At 47.4% G+C, this 19,040-nt stretch overlaps 1 protein-coding gene across 5 annotated transcripts in view; it reads right to left on the bottom strand.

Annotated features, from left to right (window-relative positions):
• diaph2 (diaphanous-related formin 2) overlaps window positions 1-19,040 on the bottom strand; it is a 324,298-nt gene that overhangs the window by 100,618 nt on the left and 204,640 nt on the right. For all 5 annotated transcript variants that reach the window (XM_028959481.1, XM_028959484.1, XM_028959485.1 and 2 more), the window contains one exon: window positions 11,464-11,593. In XM_028959481.1, coding sequence (XP_028815314.1) covers window positions 11,464-11,593 — 130 coding nt within the window. The remainder of the gene's footprint in view (window positions 1-11,463; window positions 11,594-19,040) is intronic.

Genomic DNA, 19,040 nt, shown 5'->3' with positions numbered 1-19,040 from the left:
AAAAGCGTTTTTACAGGCCCAGTTTCATCTTATTCTGTCAATAGCCTTTTCCCCCGGACAATTTTCTCACCAATTTTATTTTCTCTCCAAACTTATTTCATGCTAAATTAGTGTTTTGGGGCATTAAGACCACAAACCCGGTGTTTGTTCTTTCAATATAGCTGCCCCGCCCATGTGGAGAGGTCAGTAGTTGCCATTAGAAAGGACAGAATTTTGCCATTTCACAATGTAATTCAATACACTGCAGAATGTGATGTCCACCACGAAATGAAAGGCCCAGGGAAACATAGAAAACACTGCTATACCTCCTATTCAAACTAGGTCTGGGCGACATGGCAAAAACTGATCACCATATACTTTCCCATATTCAACTATTCAATTTTTCAATCTTTTTTCATCACATTTTTTTTTCTGATGTTGCCAGAATAAACACCGAAGGCACCAGATATAATAAAAAAAAAAAAAAACAGTTTATTAACATATGAAACCATGACTGTCATTGCCCTACTCGGCTCCATTTTTGATAGCTTTATGCCAATGGTTTCCAAACCTTTTCATGATACTAAAATTGCTGCGCTCCCATGACCCCCTGTTTCCATCAGATTTAGAAGTTTGATCAGCCTTTCAATAGCAAAAGGAAATCAATGTTTCTGAACATTTTGCCTCCACAATTTTGCTGTCAATAATTTCAGCGTATGATTTCCAATGGCAATAAATTCACAGTAAAATTGTAATACTATTATTCACCTTGCTCTAATTCAACTTGTGAAGTCCAGGCTCATTATGCTCCACTGTGCCGATAACCGTGATCGATTTTCGAAGTTATAATAGCCTCCTCGAGTGAAATAAAAGCCCGCACACGCTGAAATGTGATTGTGTTGCTTTGCGAAGCTTTGTCTGCGTAATCGGAAACATGCAGTGATCCACACGCGATCTCTCTCTCTCTCTATCACTGTTCATCGCGTGAGCATAGTTTTCGGGATATTTTATGCATTTTGCGGGCTTCCTGGACCTCCCTGGTCCGTTAAAAGTAACTTTAAGACACACACAAAAAGATGCTATTTTCTGCCATTTCATTGACCCAGAAAATTGCCCAAGGCTGATCACCAAGATTAAAATGAACTTTTACATCAATCAAGATTGTATAATCGCCCAGTCCTAATCCAAACGGCATCATAAAAAATCCTAACGGTGGCAAAAAAGGTCACGGCATCACATTAAATGGTTGCAATGAGGTTAAATAGTTAACAATGTTAACATCATAGCAGAAACTTTCAAATGATTTTGCCCATGTTCTGTCCATGTCGCCCAGGCTTTGATGTGATATAGAATTATAAACTAATGAGATATCTCAATGTTAGAATTGTATCTGCCAATCTAGGTAGCCTAACTACTTTTTTATATTATGCAATATTTGCGGTCCAAGTATCGCACGTTTTATTTATCAGAACACGCACACATGCAATGCCAGTTTTTTGAGCTTTCATGATTTAGATAATTATAATAGGCACTGGCGCTAAACAGAGTGCAGTGCATACGACTGTAAGGCCAAAGGTGTCCTCAGGGTTGAAATAAACAGATAAAGCAAGAATGAAACACAGATCTAATGATGTTGGTGCATCTGTCAATCATCAGGCTCCTCTCATTTACTAACAATAGATAAGATCATGTTCTAGCAGACAAGCTTAGTGCAACAGTTGGAAAAACTGTGCCTTATACGAGCAACGTGACATGGATCCATTTCTGTCCCAACGAGTTCACACAAACTGCACCTAAAACCCCTTTTGCAAGGTAATAATCCACCAGCTTTGCATCGTTTAGGCACTTACATAAGCCTCTGCCTGGGCAAATATCAAAGTTGGAGTCTCTTTTTTCCCTTTTGACCTGTAAAATCGATATATTTTTTTTTAAGTGCAAGAGCCCTTGGCGCTAACCACTCTGGCAAAAGATGGTCTAATTCAAACCCACTCACGCTAAAATGCCATTGTTGTTTGACACTTTCAAGGAAAAATTCAGCCATGAGCAACGAAACAGCCAAAATGCCAATAAAGTTTCCTTTCTCTCTCCCCGAGTAGCTCTCTCCATCACATGAAAAAACGGGACCACGCATGATAATTATGTGCGATTTTAAAAAACGATCCTTGTGGAGATGGAAGACGGCCTTCTGGTGCAATAATCTAGTCCCGCCCACCAGCCACGGCGTACTCGCCATTTTTTCTGCCGTCATTAAAACAAAGGTAAACGCTTTCGTGGGGTAAATGCGGACGGCTTCGCGGATGTGGTTAATTTCCGCGGCGTTCGGGCCTATCCTCCAGGCCCGCCGGGTGACAGTGACAGGACGCGTTCCCCGGCTGGCAAACAGCATTGTTCTCATTTCCGGCCCAATTGTCAACTCTCATCGGGATCTGCTGTCGGCGAGGAGAGCCGCGGCGGCAACCGGGGCAGCGCGGCTCGCCGCAAGCGTCCATCTCTGCCTGCGGCGGCCGTACCTGCAGAAGCCGGTAACAGGGCCCTTCAGCGCCTCTCTCCATCCCGGATCAGTCATTGTTGCGACGTTGGGATTTGACAGACGTGCCCCCTGCTGCTGATATGCTTTATGACAGACGTGGCCGGGGTCGGCGCCGGCGAGCAGACTCTCTGTTCCGGGGAGTCGCCATGTCTCACCAGGAAAACATGCTGTCGTGTGACCAGTGGCACCAGTAGCGGCCCACGCTTTCCCGTGGCGCATGGGTCACGTTTACGAGTCCTGCGATCATGTTTTCCTCGTACCAGTGCCGGGAGAATGTGGCCCAGACACCGAACTAGCCACTCAACATGATTTACCATTTTAACTTCATGGTATGAAGACAAATTATACCAGAATTTTTATTCATTTTTTACCAAAACTAAATCTGCATTTATTTATTATAACAATTAATTAAAAATGAAAATAATTGCGAAAATAAATAGTTGGGAACTGCAGATAAAGGTTGTCTTATTGTTGTGCTTTTCAGTAAAAAAAAAAAGTTACAATTAATTTTTTATCTAAACTTGCTGTAATTCTCCCATATTTACATCGATTTTGAGGCGCGTCATGGCCAGCTATGGGGCTGCACAGTCTCTCTAAGCACGTCACATGACCAAATCCTGACGCTGCTTCCATACCATTAATTGCAAAAAGAAGAATACTGCTTTTGCTGAGACCCACGGATCGTTTCCGTTCTTTAGCCCGGCGTAATGAATACTGTACCGGACAGGATGAACTCCTACAAGCACAGGAACAGACGCCGCAACGCCTGAACTAATTTACCCATGAAGCATCATGATGTGCAGAGTGCAGAGATGCAACTTATCGTTGGGAGTCACGTTTGAGGAACCGAACCCCACACTTACAAGGCCAACACTTGGGAGCTAAAATCCATGGAAGGGGAAAAGTCTCAAAGGTTATTGCAGTTCGATCTGTGATGCTGAGATGCATACCATTCAGATTCAGAGTGCATGCACTAGAAGGCTCAACAGCATGCACTAGAAGGTAGAAGGTTCTTGAGGAGGCTCAGCATCTTGTACAGCCGCATTGTGCAGAGCACACTGATCCTCCACCACTACTGCTGTGGACTGTAAACGCCTGCAGCGAGTGGTAATGACTGTGGAGGGGATCATTGAAAGTGAAGTGAAAGTGAAGTGATTGTCACATGTGATACACAGCAGCACAGCACACGGTGCACACAGTGAAATTTGTCCTCTGCATTTATCCCATCACCCTGAGTGAGCAGTGGGCAGCCAGGTCAGGCGCCCGGGGAGCAGTGTGTGGGGACGGTGCTTTGCTCAGTGGTAACTTGGCAGATCGGGATTCGAACCGGCAACCTTCTGATTACGGGGCCACTTCCTTAACTGCTAGGCCACCACTGCCCCAGCCACCACTGCCCTGAGCAGAGCAGAGCATCTACCACAGGAGAGTCCAGAGGAGAACTGCCTTTATCCTCAAAGACCCCACACATCCACATCATGGCCTCAGGTCAAAGGTCTACAACCTCCTGACTCGACAACACCTCCTCCTCCACTGCCATTAGACTCCTTAACAGGCGGACTCATACTGTCAATCTTGCACATAAAGCACTTCTGTAAATTTTCTTGTTGTTATTTCTTTTATTTTTTTACGTATTATTTCTATTATATTTAAAAGTTGTGTGTTGTGTGGAAAGCAAAAGAATCATTTAATTGCATAGAGGATGAACAATGTGTCTCTTGTTATATAATATCATCAGGATTATGGAGCAACCTGAGAGTAGAGACTCGATTCATGTTGCGTGACAGCCAACTTCCATTAAAATCCGTCCCGTCTTCCAGCCCAGCACAGATGTTTTCATTAATGCAACCGCTGGACATCATTTTCGCACCAGAGTGTGCGCTTTTCGCCTGCCAATATTTCTAATGCTTTTAATTTAAGTTGGCCGAACAGCCCTGTTGAGCACGGAGATTGTGGAAAGGTGGCCTCCATCTCCTGACACAGACCAGGCGGTGCACGCGTGTATGTGCGGTGTAGATAAGATGGAGCCTGATTTGCAGAGGGTGTGAGTGATGGAGGGAAATGTAGGGCACATCTCAGTGGATTGATCTGGCGTGGTGTGAGTGTGTGTGTGTGTGTGTGTGTGTGCGATGGGGGGGGCTTCAGGTGTGACAGACGTTAAGATGTGGAGCAGAAATAGAGCATTCACACAGCGCTCATCCACAGCCTTCACCAACCTGCCTCACCCCCATCATTTTTAATAATCCGATATCAGGTAACACAACGCAGCAACACGGCGTTTGTCTCTCACGCCGTCATGCCGCTGTGCTCCAGAAATCTGGTCGGTCAACAAGGCGCGCCTGGGCCATTTACCAGCTCTCTAACACCTGGAGTGTTCAGGTGCCAGGGGAGGGGCCGTGGCCAGGGGACTGTTTGAGGTGCTTGGCTGGAGGGCAGATCGGTTTGCTGGTTCAGAACGATTGTTGTGTTTGGAGAATTTTGTCGTTTTGGTTTTGTTTATTTCTCTTTTTTTTTGGTTGTTTGCGCTGCATGGAACATGTTAAATATAATCCTGTTCTATGGGTAGATTCCGCTGGTCAGAGGCAGGGACATGCAGGTAAACCACAGCCTGTTAACACCCAACAAACTTGGATGATAGTAGTAGATAGAAGTATAAAAATCAGATGTCGCATTCAGCCTCTCAGCATCCGCCATGTTGGGTCGGGCTTATCATGAAGACTGCCAGGACCTTTCAGCCAACATTGCTGGCCTTTTTTGAGGTGTTTGCATTTGCATTGTTCTGTAAGTAGTAGTATAGTGTAGTTTAAGTTTATTCTGAATTAAAAAATACCCATATGCACATTACACTTTGAAGGGTATGTAAGTAGAAGGTTATGTTAACAAAAACAAATGCTTCTCTATCACTTTATTCACGGCTCGGTTGCAAATAGATGAACCGAGACAACACAAATCACTTCTCAAATTTGCTGATTTATGGTCCTTTAATTCTGTATTGCACCTTGGCCCTGATACACGCTCATTCATTTAAAAGAAGCACTACCCCGCCCCAAGATGGTGGCTATATCGACTCATTCACTTCTATGGAGGGCATTACTCCATGCGTTTAGTGTATATATATATACAGTACAGGCCAAAAGTTTGGACACCTTCTCATTCAACGTGTTTTCTTTCTTTTCATGACCATTTACGTTGGTAGATTCTCACTGAAGGCCTCAAAACTATGAATGAACACATGTGGAGTTATGTATTTACCAAAAAAAGGTGAAATAAGTGAAAACATGTTTTATATTCTAGTTTCTTTGCTCTGATTACTGCTTTGCACACTCTTGGCATTCTCTCGATGAGCTTCAAGAGGTCGTCACCCGAAATGCTTCTCCAACAGTCTTGAAGGAGTTCCCAGAGGTGTTTAGCACTTGTTGGGGTCCAGCTCACCCCAAACCATCTGGATTGGGTTCAGGTCCAGTGACCTGGTCCATATGTGTTCATTCATAGTTTTGATGCCTTCAGTGAGAATCTACCAACGTAAATGGTCATGAAAATAAAGAAAACACGTTGAATGAGAAGGTGTCCAAACTTTTGGCCTGTACTGTATATAGAGTGATTATTCGTAGGCTAGGCAGTCTCATTTAATAACGGATGGATGCTCCAGACCTTCACAGGCCACGTCTGATGAATGACTAGGCCGCACCCCGAAGGGTTTCGAAAGGTGTCCTAGCATCTTCGGGTTACCTGAGAGCTCGCACTCCCTCTCATACAGACATACAACGCTTTGGGCTAGAGTCTCTATAGTAGAGCCGTAACTCAATGATTCCCCGGCGATTCATTTCAGCGCGAGAGACTGATGATCCCCTTTGTGTCTCGGTCCATGCAGCGAGGCTCTTTGTCTACGTAATGTAACCAAGAGCCTGCCCGGTGCTGCCGAGACTTTGAATGTGGAAATGGCTGGTGGTTTATTATGCTGTTCTGCCTGGGAAATGAATGTGGATAATAGACATATTCACGAGCTTATTAATATCCTCAGAGTTCAACTTTTCCTCCCCCCACTTCCCACTCAATCCATTTTCCCTCTCCCGGGCTCCAAAACTACTTTGCCCTTGGCTACGCCTTATACTAAATAGATTTATAAGAACATTTGTGTCACATTTCCCCTTTTTTCCCCGCCTCTTATTGTCAAGAAGGATCATCGGCTCTGTACTGATTGAGTGGAATCACCACATAGGCCCTGGATCTCATTGTCGGAAGGCCCACATCCGTCTCCGGGGGAAGATTTAACAAGGCAAATTGGCCAATGACACTTCTCTCAAGGCATTTCAGACACTATTAACAGGGGGTCAGGGGTGCAAAAATAGTGCCTTAAAGAATACGTTTCAAATGACTGCGAAAGCACTATCCAATTGTGCGCCTCTGAAAAGGACTACATTAAGCCGGGAAATTGAGGCCAATATCCCTGCTGGAAATGTGTTGATGTTCCTCTGTCCCGACCGCAGCATTAGTCCAGTGTCTAGAAATGAGAGCTGGCTTTATTGACACAAACGCAATCCAAGAGCGCTTTTTAGAAAGATGATGACATAAATCAGGGCTGCGGCCATGGACGCCAGACAGGTAATGAAAGCCGTCCAGCTGCGAGGAGGCGAGAGCATCCGTCCGCCATACTCCATCAGCCAGGGACCAGACGGCGCTCAGAGCAACGTTCAGCCCGACCCCATTCGCCGCTTAACTAACGCCGTACGGCGAGACGCGGTTCGGAACCCCTGATCTCTCGCTGTACTTCGGCTCCTCCAGGGAAATTATCAATTTTTAATTATCGCTCCACCACTCGGAGGGAGCGTTCCCGGGACGGGGCGCCTCGCGGGGTCTCGGGCCGAAGCGCCAAACACCAGACCTGTCCCTTTCTGCCAGGACCGGCATTTTTACAGCGCGGGTGACGTTGCACCACTGAATTAGCGTGGAGGTGTCCGTTGATCTCAGCCCCATGGCTGCTTATTCCAGCCGCGAGATTGGTCACAGGTGAAGCCGCCAGGGACGGCCCCGCGGCCCTGTTTCCCGAGATTTACCAGGCCGCCGAGGAAATAAACCACCACGCTGTTGTTTTGCGTCTTTCTTCTGGTGCCGGGACGCGTGGAGCAAACACCTACATGAGCAGCAAGAGGCCTCGTACAACAGGAATTCACGGTTTGGTCGATATCCAGCGCCTCGCTCCTCGAGACTTTTGCCGTACGTTAGAGGAGATATTTATGACGCCGTCTCAGCCGTGGAACAGAGTTATGGAGCAGGTCCTCGAAGAGCTGTAAACTTCCCGAAGGCCGCAGGGAAGTTGCCATGTCAGGTGGTGCGGTGAAGTTTTGATGTCCGGTCACATTCGCTGTGTTGTCGGACGGTACGGGACGGCGAGGAGAAGTGATTTGGAACGCGGCATCTGGAAACACACCTGCACCATTAAAATCGATCCGTTCCGTGTTCACAGCAGGCACGTGATCGATTTTCTCATTTCAAGCCAATAAAATGGGCGCGGGCTGAACGTGTGCCCTGTTCTACAGACTTCAGGAAGGTGTATCTGCGTTGGATCAAATCACGTTCAATTCATTAAGCTGAAATACGAACGTGCGCGGTTCCGTCTGCACGTCCCGCTGCGAACATGCCGATGACGGAGTTCCATCACGTGGTTTTCATGTGGATCGGATGAGAACGAGAGGCCTCAACGCCTGGCCCGCAGTGTGGAGATACAGCGCCGGTGCTCCGTCATCGCCTCTGTCCCGAGCTGCACGCCGCATTGTTGCGCCGATCAATTATGAGCGAAATACCGGGGCAGTGGTGATTCAGCAGGAAAAATAGGGAAGAATAAAAGTGAAAGATGGCGGCAGGAGGCTAATTTGAATAGGAAATGGATTTTTCGATAGCCGGTTATATAGCACCGTGACAAATTCCACTGCGGAGGGAGCAGGGATGCAGAGCTACACCAAATATATATACGTGTGTGTGTGTGTGTGTGTGTGTGTGTGTGTGTGTGTGTGTGTGTGTGTGTGTGTGTGTATATATATATATATATATATAAAGGGCTGCCTTTTTAAAAAATAATTACAAGTAAAATGCCAAAGTATTCTGGGAGCACCGTTAACATTGATTAGCAATTAACTTTCTCCTCATTTCGGACCTATCATGACAAGAGCCAGAGACGGCTATAATGCAGGATATAATACGAGCCAATTAGCATATGCAGGTAAGATGCATCCCAATGCAATTAGGCCGGGCTCGGCTAGCAACAAACCAAGCGTGAAGCCACGCAAAGAGCTGTCCGACCCCCGTCCCCGTCCTTCGGGGGGTTAGAGGAGGCTGTAGAGGTGCTTCAGTGGTGGGCAATCAGGAAGGCACTAAAGGCAACCGCCGAGACTTTCTCAGGGAAATCAGACGGAACTGATTGCCCTTTTCAATCAGGTATATTAAGAGCGCCGGCACCAGCCGCTCTGGAGGAGCTAGTGATTAGTCGAGACACAAGCCCCGCCCTCTGGCCTGCCCCCTCATGCTCACCGCTGCCCCCCACCCTGCCTGCGGCCCTTTGATGCAACGACCAGAAACCTGACAATTTCCCGGCTCACGTGGTGCTACGAAGCCGGAGCCAGTGTGGAGGACGTTCCTCCCAGAATTATTGCAGACAGAAAAAAGGGCCATTAGGACATTTTCTGTCCCTCACCCTGCCGTGCTCAAGGTGCAGGGTGCACAATATCAGAGAGCGGTGGTGAGGATTCGTGGAAGTTCAGAGGGGAACGCTTACTTTGATGGACCAGACAGGGACAAAGTCAGGGACGTGTCATCATAAACGCACCATCCAATGGTCTTGACTTCTTTTAATTAAAAAAGACAAGACCTTTTTTTTTTTTTAGGTAATCTAAACACTACAGAAGGTTTAGCCCACGTCTTCACAGTGGGTCGAGGACGCTGCCACATCTCATGTTCTTAAACTCAATTACCCCTCGGTTTCACCTGAAAGTAGCTACAGGACTTTGGAAAATATTTTTTTTTATCAAATTTCATTTGATAAATGTAAATGATAAATGCGGGGCAGTGGTTGCCTAGCGGTTAAGGAAGCGCCCCCGTAATCAGAAGGTTGCCGGTTCGAATCCCGATCCGCCAAGGTGCCACTGAGGTGCCACTGAGCAAAGCACCGTCCCCACACACTGCTCCCCGGGCGCCTGTCACGGCCGCCCACTGCTCACTCAGGGTGATGGTTAAATGCAGAGGACAAATTTCACTGTGTGCACCGTGTGCTGTGCTGCTCACTTCACTTTAGTCACTTTAGACTTTATTCAAATTAAGTTAACTTGAAGCAACCCTAATTAGCAGAATAAGCACATTCACTTGACATGAACATGACATGGGGCTGTCGATGCAAACAAATAAACACATATGTAAGGCAAAGCTCAGCAAGATAATTCCACCAAGAACTATCACTTTTTACAGAATTAAAATTAAAATAAACCGAGAAACGACTATTCTGCTGCTTTTTTTTTATTTTTCTTGTCTTGGTAAGTTTCTCAGGCCACTGAGACAGCAAATGGAGTTTTAATTTCGCATAAACACAGCGGCTAGCGTGGTCCCAGCACTCCACAATAGTATTTGCAATAATTAATTGAATCAACCGACTGCTTATCTGTCACACTTAATTACGTTACGGCCATGTTGGCAGAATTGATTGGCCCTGAAATGACTCGAGTTCATGGCATTGGGCGTCCGCGCCGCGCGCCCGATCCACGCGCCTCCGTTCAAACGCCGCTGGTCCACTTCAGCTGTGATTGGCTTCTTCAGCCAAGCACATAATTAGTTAAATTACATTAGGTAACCAATTAGGTGACTAACAAAGTAAATAACCCTCGAGGGCCCCGACCAAATCCTTCTGAATGGAATTAGGACGGATTGAGTTTATTGACAGGCGGACTGACAGTGGTCTGAGGAACGGAGAAAGAAACTGGATACCTCCTTCACTCAGCTGGTGTAATGCAGATGAATCCACATTCCGGACTCGTCCCTCGTAATGTGTCCGCGATTGTTATTATTATTAAATGAAATTGAATTTGAAGGTGAAAAGGCCGGTAGAAGACCTGCAGCTCCACGAAGGCAACGCAAGATGCGTCACACAGGAACCAGTGATCGGCTGCTGGAGCTAAATGCGTACGACTCCCCTGTGCGCCCTTACCGTTCTCCCATCAAGCCCTGAATCACGCATCAATTTCACCGCGGAGCATCGGCCTGCCCTGCCGGGGCCGGACGGGCGGAATTTATACCCAACGCATGGATTAAAGAAAGCCTCTCTGCCTATTAAAGAAGTTTTTATCTCGACCAATCGGAGTCTCCCAACCTGGTGGAGTTCAGTCTCACGGGCGCCTGTGTAGAACGCTCATCTAAATCAAGCAGTAAAATGCCCCTGAGCACCGACGAACGGCATCCGGTAAAAACCCCGGGTAAACATCTCAAGGTCACGGGACCCGTCCCCACGGTGGCCGGTCTCATCGCTTCAGATCGCGGTGATAATGCCAGCGCAAAGAAGGATCCAATAGTCCAATTAAGGCCTGATTTAGCTGAGCTTACGCCGTTTAAGGGGAATTTCTGTTCGATTAAACCGGAGACAGGCCTGCCAGAGGTGAAAAAACGAAGGCAGCGCCAGGCACATAATAATTCGGGAATTCAGCGTGCAGCCAGGAAGGCTGCAGTGCAACAGCATGCAACTTTATCAAGGGATTACAACAGCCCGCCGTAGAGTTACAGCAGGAGCAGGGGGGGTAAACACCAGTGTTCGGTAAAGCTGCTCGTTCCTGCAGCCTTAATGAACATTTTGTGGTCGGTGCTCAGACGAAAAAATAATAAAAATCCGCCTTTATTAAAAAAGCTTGTGGTTCCTGGTTTAAAAAAAGCAAAACAACAACGGCTTGTGGTGACTACGGGGAGGGAGAAGAAGGCCGAATTACCTTTACTCGCGCTTTCCACGTGTTCCAGCTCATCTGGGAACTTGAGGATCTCAGGGTGCTTCTCCTCACTTTTCTCCGCCAGGAAGTGGAGCAGCGTGGTATTCTGGTCCGCCGATTTCGTATCGCGGAGCTGTTCGGGGGAAAAAAAGGGACGAGTGGGATTAATACAACAAGAATACCTGGCAGACACAGATCTGGACAACGACTGGAAAAAAATCTGGATTTCCATATGGAAGAACAGAATCGACCATATCCAGACCTACAATAATATAGTCTGTCCTCAATAAATAAAATAACTGTCAAAACTAGTAAACTAGCACAGTAACATACAGTACAGGCCAAAAGTTTGGACACCTTCTCATTCAACGTGTTTTCTTTATCTTCATGACCATTTACGTTGGTAGATTCTCACTGAAGGCATCAAAACTATGAATGAACACATGTGGAGTTCTGTACTTAACAAAAAGTGGAGACCTGACCTCCACAGTCACCGGACCTGAACCCAATCCAGATGGTTTGGGGTGAGCTGGACCAACAAGTGCTAAACACCTCTGGGAACTCCTTCAAGACTGTTGGAGAAGCATTTCACGTGACGACCTCTTGAAGCTCATCGAGAGAATGCCAAGAGTGTGCAAAGCAGTAATCAGAGCAAAGAAACTAGAATATAAAACATGTTTTCACTTATTTCACCTTTTTTTGTTAAGTACAGAACTCCACATGTGTTCATTCATAGTTTTGATGCCTTCAGTGAGAATCTACCAACGTAAATGGTCATGAAAAGAAAGAAAACACGTTGAATGAGAAGGTGTCTCCAAACCTTTGGCCTGTACTGTATACAAATACACCAAATCTGCAGCAAATCCATCAGTTTTGAATATGATTATGATCATAAGGACCCCCAGCGCGAGGTTTTTTCACTCCAAAACTAAATTGGACCACTGATGCATTCACCCATACGCGCTTCTCGCCTGACGCCCCCTCCAGTGCATCCCTTCTTTTTTCTCCACGGACAAGTCGCTGAGGCAGGTGAGGGCCGCGCCGCGCCGCCTCGCCTCGTAAATCAATCACGCCGGGGTCTTTACATTTTCAAGTGAAACATGTCGCCGCTGAGGGAGTCGCTCTCTTTCTTCGGCCTCCTCTACACAGTGAAGTGTAGACGCATCTGACCCCGCGCGTCGTGCGAGTATTAAAATAAATGGGAGAAAGTGAAACATCTGCTCGCCACACCGTCGTGCATTTACGTGTCAACGTTGCACTTCAAGCTGTTTGTGACGAATAGGTGTGGCAGTAAAAATAGAAACTGGATATTTATTTACCTCGTCGCCACGTTAATGCACTTAATTAGACGGCCATTAAAGAGGGCGGCGAAGGGATGGAACGTGGAGACGTGCGAGAACTCGCCTCGCCTTTTAATACGACTACACGAGGAAAAAGTGAAAAAAGAATCACCTGCTCACGATGTGATGTTTTATGCACCGCTGTTTATGTGCCTCGAATGCGTAATGTCACCCATCCGTACCTTAATCGTGGCAACGCTTTCGCGTGTGCATTTTAATGTTTGCATTGCAATGTAGTGTTTTCCTCATGTATATATTATGATGCAATAATAGCGCGCAGTGTTGAATCCCATATTTAATACAATTGTTTTAAAAAAAGAAGCTCTTTCGCTCGATTGTGCCGTTTTGTCCGTCTTTTCGGGTTTTTTTGGCATTCGGACCGGTGAAATGACCTCGTTTCGTGGGCGACAGAGGAACTCCGGCCGATTAGCAGCGCGCAAGACGTCGAGGAGCAGTGGACGGAGACACTCGGAGGGACCTGATCAATCGGGCCAGCGTCTGCGGGGCTGTATTAAGTGGGGTACCGAGGCCAGGCGACCCGCTCACCCTCTCGGACTCGGACAGATGGTTTGCCGTGGAGTCTGGGCCGCAGGACGGCTGCGTGGAGGCGCGGACGCCGCGGCAGATGTGATATTAACCGGCGCCGAACTTGGCGAACGGGTGGCAGACTTTCCCCCGAAAACAAATGTGCGGCGTCGCCTCCTCATCGCGAATTTGTTAAAGCGCCGAATGCATTTAAAGCAACGGGCGTAAGCACAGATGCTGGCGACTCCTGCACCGCATTGTAATGCACCAGGATGCACCATCGTCTGTCTTTTGTTGGTGAAATGAAGCCATTTCTGTGCATTTCCCACAAAGGTCAGCAGCTGCGCCCATGCAATTAAATACACTAAACACATAAAGCGCTGGCACCATGTATTCAATCTTGCACAAACATTGATTAGATATATCCCTCAAAAATAACTTTATCATAGAAAAAAATGCTTTCTTCTTCTACAGGATGGGTGAGGAATGCCCGAAAACATTAATGAATAAAAATTCCAGAAAATTCTCTCCAGTTAACACTGTAAATACACTATATGTGATATTTGTGCAATTGAAAAAAAGTACAATTAGTTTAAGTGCATTAACACAGAAAAAAAAGAAGATACCCCTCGCACCACCAAACCAGCTCCCTGTTGAGCTGCACCTCTGAAGTTCTGCTGCCAGCAGAAGATCCTTTAAGTCCAGTAAGTTGTGAGGTGGGGTCTCCATGGAAAGGACTTGTTTTTCCAGAACATCCCACTGATGCTCGATTGGATCGAGATCTGAAGAGTCTGGAGGACAAGTCAACACCTTGAACTCTTTGTCAGGAACGTGTAGGTGGTACGTGTCAAAGTAGCATCCACATGAATGCAGGACCCAAGGTTTCCCAGCCGGTCATCGCCCAGAGCATCACACTGCCTCCGCCGGCTTGTCTTCTTCCCATAATGCATCGTGGTACTAACTGCATGCAGCAATACAAAGCGATGAGAATGCGGTCGGTCACCACCACCGGCGCTCGTCTAGCATCACATCGTCTTCAAGAAGCGACACTTCCTTTCATCCATAATATGTACACATGTCCACTTCTCCGTGGTTTTAATATTATGGCCAGTCCATCTACAGGCACATTTCTATTTTATGACTGGAAATGATGAGGGCCAGTTAACACTAGAACTCCCAAGTCCTCTGACCCCCTCAGCCCTAAAAAATGGCCCCATTGATTTGAAACTAAGGACTCAATCACCGACAGTTGGCTCCCATTCATTTGTAAATGGGTGGCCCATTGGAATGTGTCACTCCTCGCCCCCCCCATTAAAAACATGTAAACATTGAAATTTTTGTTCGTTAACAGCTACTGTGTGTGTGTGTGTGTGTGTGTGTGTGTGTGTGTGTGTGTGTGTGTGTGTGTGTGTGTGTGTGTGTGTGTGTGTGTGTGTGTGTGTGTGTGTGTGTGTGTGTGCCTTCTGCTTGTGTAAGGGGGCAGTGGTGGCCTAGTGGTTAAGGGAGCGGCCCCATAATCAGAAGGTTGCCGGTTCGAATCCCGATCCGCCAAGGTGCCACTGAGCAAAGCACCGTCCCCACACACTGCTCCCCGACGCCTGTCATGGCTGCCCACTGCCCACTCAGGGTGATGGTTAAATACAGAGGATGCGTTTCACCGTGTCACCGTGTGCTGTGCTGCAGTGTATCACAAGTGACAATCACTTCACTTTGGACAATTTTGCAATTATGGTGACAGAAACACAAACAGCACCAGATTCCTCCTCATCCTCGCCATGCAAGCCGCCAAGAAGCAAACGTAACGGAGGGCAAAAGTTTATTAAGGAGCAGTATCCCCAACCAAAAACGAAATAAAGAAAAAGAAAGAAAGAAAGAAAGAAAGAAAGAAAGAAAGAAAGAAAGAAAGAAAAAGGCCCCGGACTAGAGGAACGTGAGCCATCCGAAGCGTCCTCTTCATCACGCATGCATCAAGTGCCAGGCCGCTCGCGGTGGAGATGATTCGCGCCGTGGGAGGATCATCTATCACCCAGATATGCAAACAAAGGCTATATATTAATCTAAGCACACGGCGACACACAATTACCCGTTCAAACAGGTCCCTGGGATGGGCGGGGCTCTTAAACGGCGCGCCTCTTTGTGTCTTTAGAAAAGGCGGCGGCGGAGAGGCCCGGCCGAGATTACACGGCAATTGTTTACCGGCAGGATGAATGGCCGCGCGGCCGAGGCAGAATAGCGCCGATTGATTAATCCATTAAGAGCGCATAATTCAGCCGCGCCTTTACAGCCTGTTCTGCGGCATTTATCTATTTATCAGGAAGGTGCTGCCGCACCTTCCCGACTCCGCCCGTCCGCGCCGGAGCAATTCTAATGCTCAGGCAAAATAATCTGCAAATGATTATTGGATTTCCCGTGGAGTGTTTTCATTTGAAATGACACTGTGTTCCAGCATCCATTATATAAATCGGCCGCAATCTCTCGGGGACGAATTGCCTATAAACGAACGGCAGATGCACGGATGTGTCTCAGCTGCAATCTCGGATATGACAAAGGCCCACCGGTGGCTCACGACGCCGGGCTGGGGAAATAAAAGCGATAATCAAATCATAAATATTGGATGATTTTCTTCCGGAGTGACCCTTTCATCGGAACAGCTGGTTGTCTTAAATCAATGCCGGTGCTCAAAGCTCGACAGAGAGAGAAATCCGGCGGCTCTTTGTTGTTCCCCGTCAGGTAAAGAGACGCGACTGTTTCCCAGAAACTTCCGCACAAATGATCCACAGCTCGGTATCAGCTGCAGGCTGCTCCTTTATCTGGACGAAAAACGGCGCCCGGCGGTTAATGCGAAAGTAGTCATGAGCGCTCCGGCGCAGCCATCGGCACGAGGCCGGCTAATCGTGCCAAACAGTGGGCCATTCAGATCCCGATGGCGTCCCCTTTATTTAATGAAGAGAGGCGCGAGGACGTCAGCATGGTATTGAAGGGAGGGGTTTAAATAATCCAGAATGAGGACAGCTGTCAATCACTCCCACAGGCTCCACCCCTTTTAAAAAAAACATCATTAAACATTTACTTTGTCAGCATCAGAAAAGGCCTGGGTGGCTAGTTAGTTCTTCCCCTCCAACATGTATAACTAGCTGGTATAACTAGTAACTAGCAGCCATTCTTCTCTTAGCCTGTTGGATTAACACGTTTAACACTACAGACATTCAGCGATGATAACAGGTTTTCAATTAGTAGCTATAGCCACAACCGTAACGATAATTAAACGTCGCTATTGGCTAATTGCTAATAAGTCTTGAAGAGCTTACTTTTATAGTATCATGGATGGATGAACGTTGGAAGCTCACTTTTTCCTTCGTTCACGTGTTTAGCTGCTTGTGTGAAGTACCGTCCCCACCGATAGTATCGATACTTGATCTTTAGTACAGCTTGGCATCCGAGTATAGTTAAATTAAAACATGTGTGTTTATTCACTTAAAGAATGAACACTGGAGATGTGGAGTGTTCTGGAGAAATGCTGCAATTCTAATCTCAACTGGCCCTGAAAGCCACTTGACGGGCGTCTCAGCATTTTCCTCCAGTCACTCACACTTTCAGCAGGTGGAAACTGTCTCAGGAAGTTATGAAGAAGGGGGGACTTTTGGTGGCCACCAGATCCAGTGCCTTTACCTTTAATTCTGTTAAACCCCATTTCGGCGCGGCTACACGAGGCCGAGGGGAGAGTTCGCTGGCTCCTCGTTGCGGACTTCATTACGTTCGTGTTGTTGCGCGCGCATCGGAGGACCAATTAAACCATTTCCCAGATTATCATCAACCTCTCCAAAGAAATTAATCCAGGAGCAATAATGGTTATTTATAGAACGGGCCATTAGAGCGCATTAATATCCGCGGACTGGCCGGCGGCGGAGCGGCAGGAACACTGGAGCAGCTCCGTTATTATTCTCGGATGCTGCGTGGTCCTGAAGTGGAAGAAGTGGACCGTAAATGAGAATGAATCCATCAGAAAGGCGGCGGTGCGGCCGCCTCCCTGTATCGCACACAATGGCGCCACTTGTGTTACCAGAGACGGAGTCATTTCTCCCTGGTCCGTAAAATTACCGGCGAGTTAACCGCAAATTGTTGTGGGAGAAAGAGAGGAGGCCGAAGCGGGGCGGCCGGCACCGTACGAAGTAGGGGTGTTGAAATTAATCGTATAATCGATGCATCGCGATATTGCATCGATGCAGTGCAGAGCATAATCGATTATCATGATGATGTTGCTTGGTGATTTTCCGTTGGTGAATCTGGTTAAAAAGTAGTGCAGGTAGTGACTGTGGCGGCCTGTTCTACAGAATACAGTGCCGTTCCGTGTCAGAGTTTTACGCTGCGTGGCGTGGCAACCATGACGTATTTTTGTGGCCGACCAATAGAATCCAAGCGGGGGTGTCTTCTTTCCGCCACTTCGAAACAGCCACACGAAGCGGGAATGGAGGTAAAGCTGATCTTTCTCTGAGTGTTCAGAGATCTACAACACAACAATATCATCTTACCGGGATTTACAAAAACACGCACATTTTTCGTGCGGTGAGCATTCAGTTGAATTAAAAAAATAATAATTCTGTAAAGCGTTAACCAGCGAGGTGCGCATCTTTAATGAATCCATCAAACCGGCGTGCCGGGGCCCGTCGGTCTGCAGCCGTGCGTGGATGGATTAAGACGGTGCCGCGGGGTGCCTCGACCCCGCCCCGGGACACGACGGAGGTGCCACCCGGGGGGGTTCCGAGTCGGCCTGTCACCGTCTCGCTCCGGCGCGCGGGAAAACTGCCGGCATATTTATTCCCCGCCGCACGCCGGCGTGGCTAATTAGCGCAGGCCGCCTCGTTCCCATCATGCACCCCTGTCGCACAGACACGCGGGCCCGCGCTTCCATAAGGCCGGGATCAATCATCTGCACACATTTGGTAATCACAATTTAATTTCATGCATTTCAAATTTTAATTTGTTTATTGCGGCAGCCCGGATTGTCGCGCCGGCGCACAAACAAAAGGCCCCGCTGCAGCGTTCGTTTCATCGGCAGGGGTAAGCGTGGATTTCACACCGGGGCGGGGCCGGAGTCCAGACTTCGCTAATCAAGAAATCGAAGTGCATCTTTCATGCAGCGTAACAGGAGCTGGCTGCTCAGCGTTGCATAATTCAGCAGCAACAGATTGAAGTCAAGAGAACGCATCTCAAACAGCAGCAGCTTTGTACGAGTAAACGTATACGGGGCTCGGCAAACAACGCCGCCGACACATCTGCACCCATCTGTCAGCGCTAATCACACACAGGAACTCGAGACCTTGCAGGCACATGGGCTCATTCTCATAAAGTACATGACATTTACACATACAGTACAGGCCTTAAGTGTTTTCTTTATCTTCATGACCATTTACGTTGGTAGATTCTCACTGAAGGCATCAAAGCTATGAATGAACACATGTTGAGTTCTGTACTTAACAAAAAGTGGAGACCTGACCTCCACAGTCACCGGACCTGAACCCAATCCAGATGGTTTGGGGTGAGCTGGACCAACAAGTGCTAAACACCTCTGGGAACTCCTTCAAGACTGTTGGAGAAGCATTTCAGGTGACGACCTCTTGAAGCTCATCGAGAGAATGCCAAGAGTGTGCAAAGCAGTAATCAGAGCAAAGAAACTAGAATATAAAACATGTTTTCACTTATTTCACATAACTCCAC

Source organism: Denticeps clupeoides, chromosome 18, assembly GCF_900700375.1.
Source record: "Denticeps clupeoides chromosome 18, fDenClu1.1, whole genome shotgun sequence".
NCBI classification, from domain to species: domain Eukaryota; kingdom Metazoa; phylum Chordata; class Actinopteri; order Clupeiformes; family Denticipitidae; genus Denticeps; species Denticeps clupeoides.
Note: the sequence above shows the minus strand (reverse complement) of the source record. Positions and strands in the feature narration are given on the sequence as shown.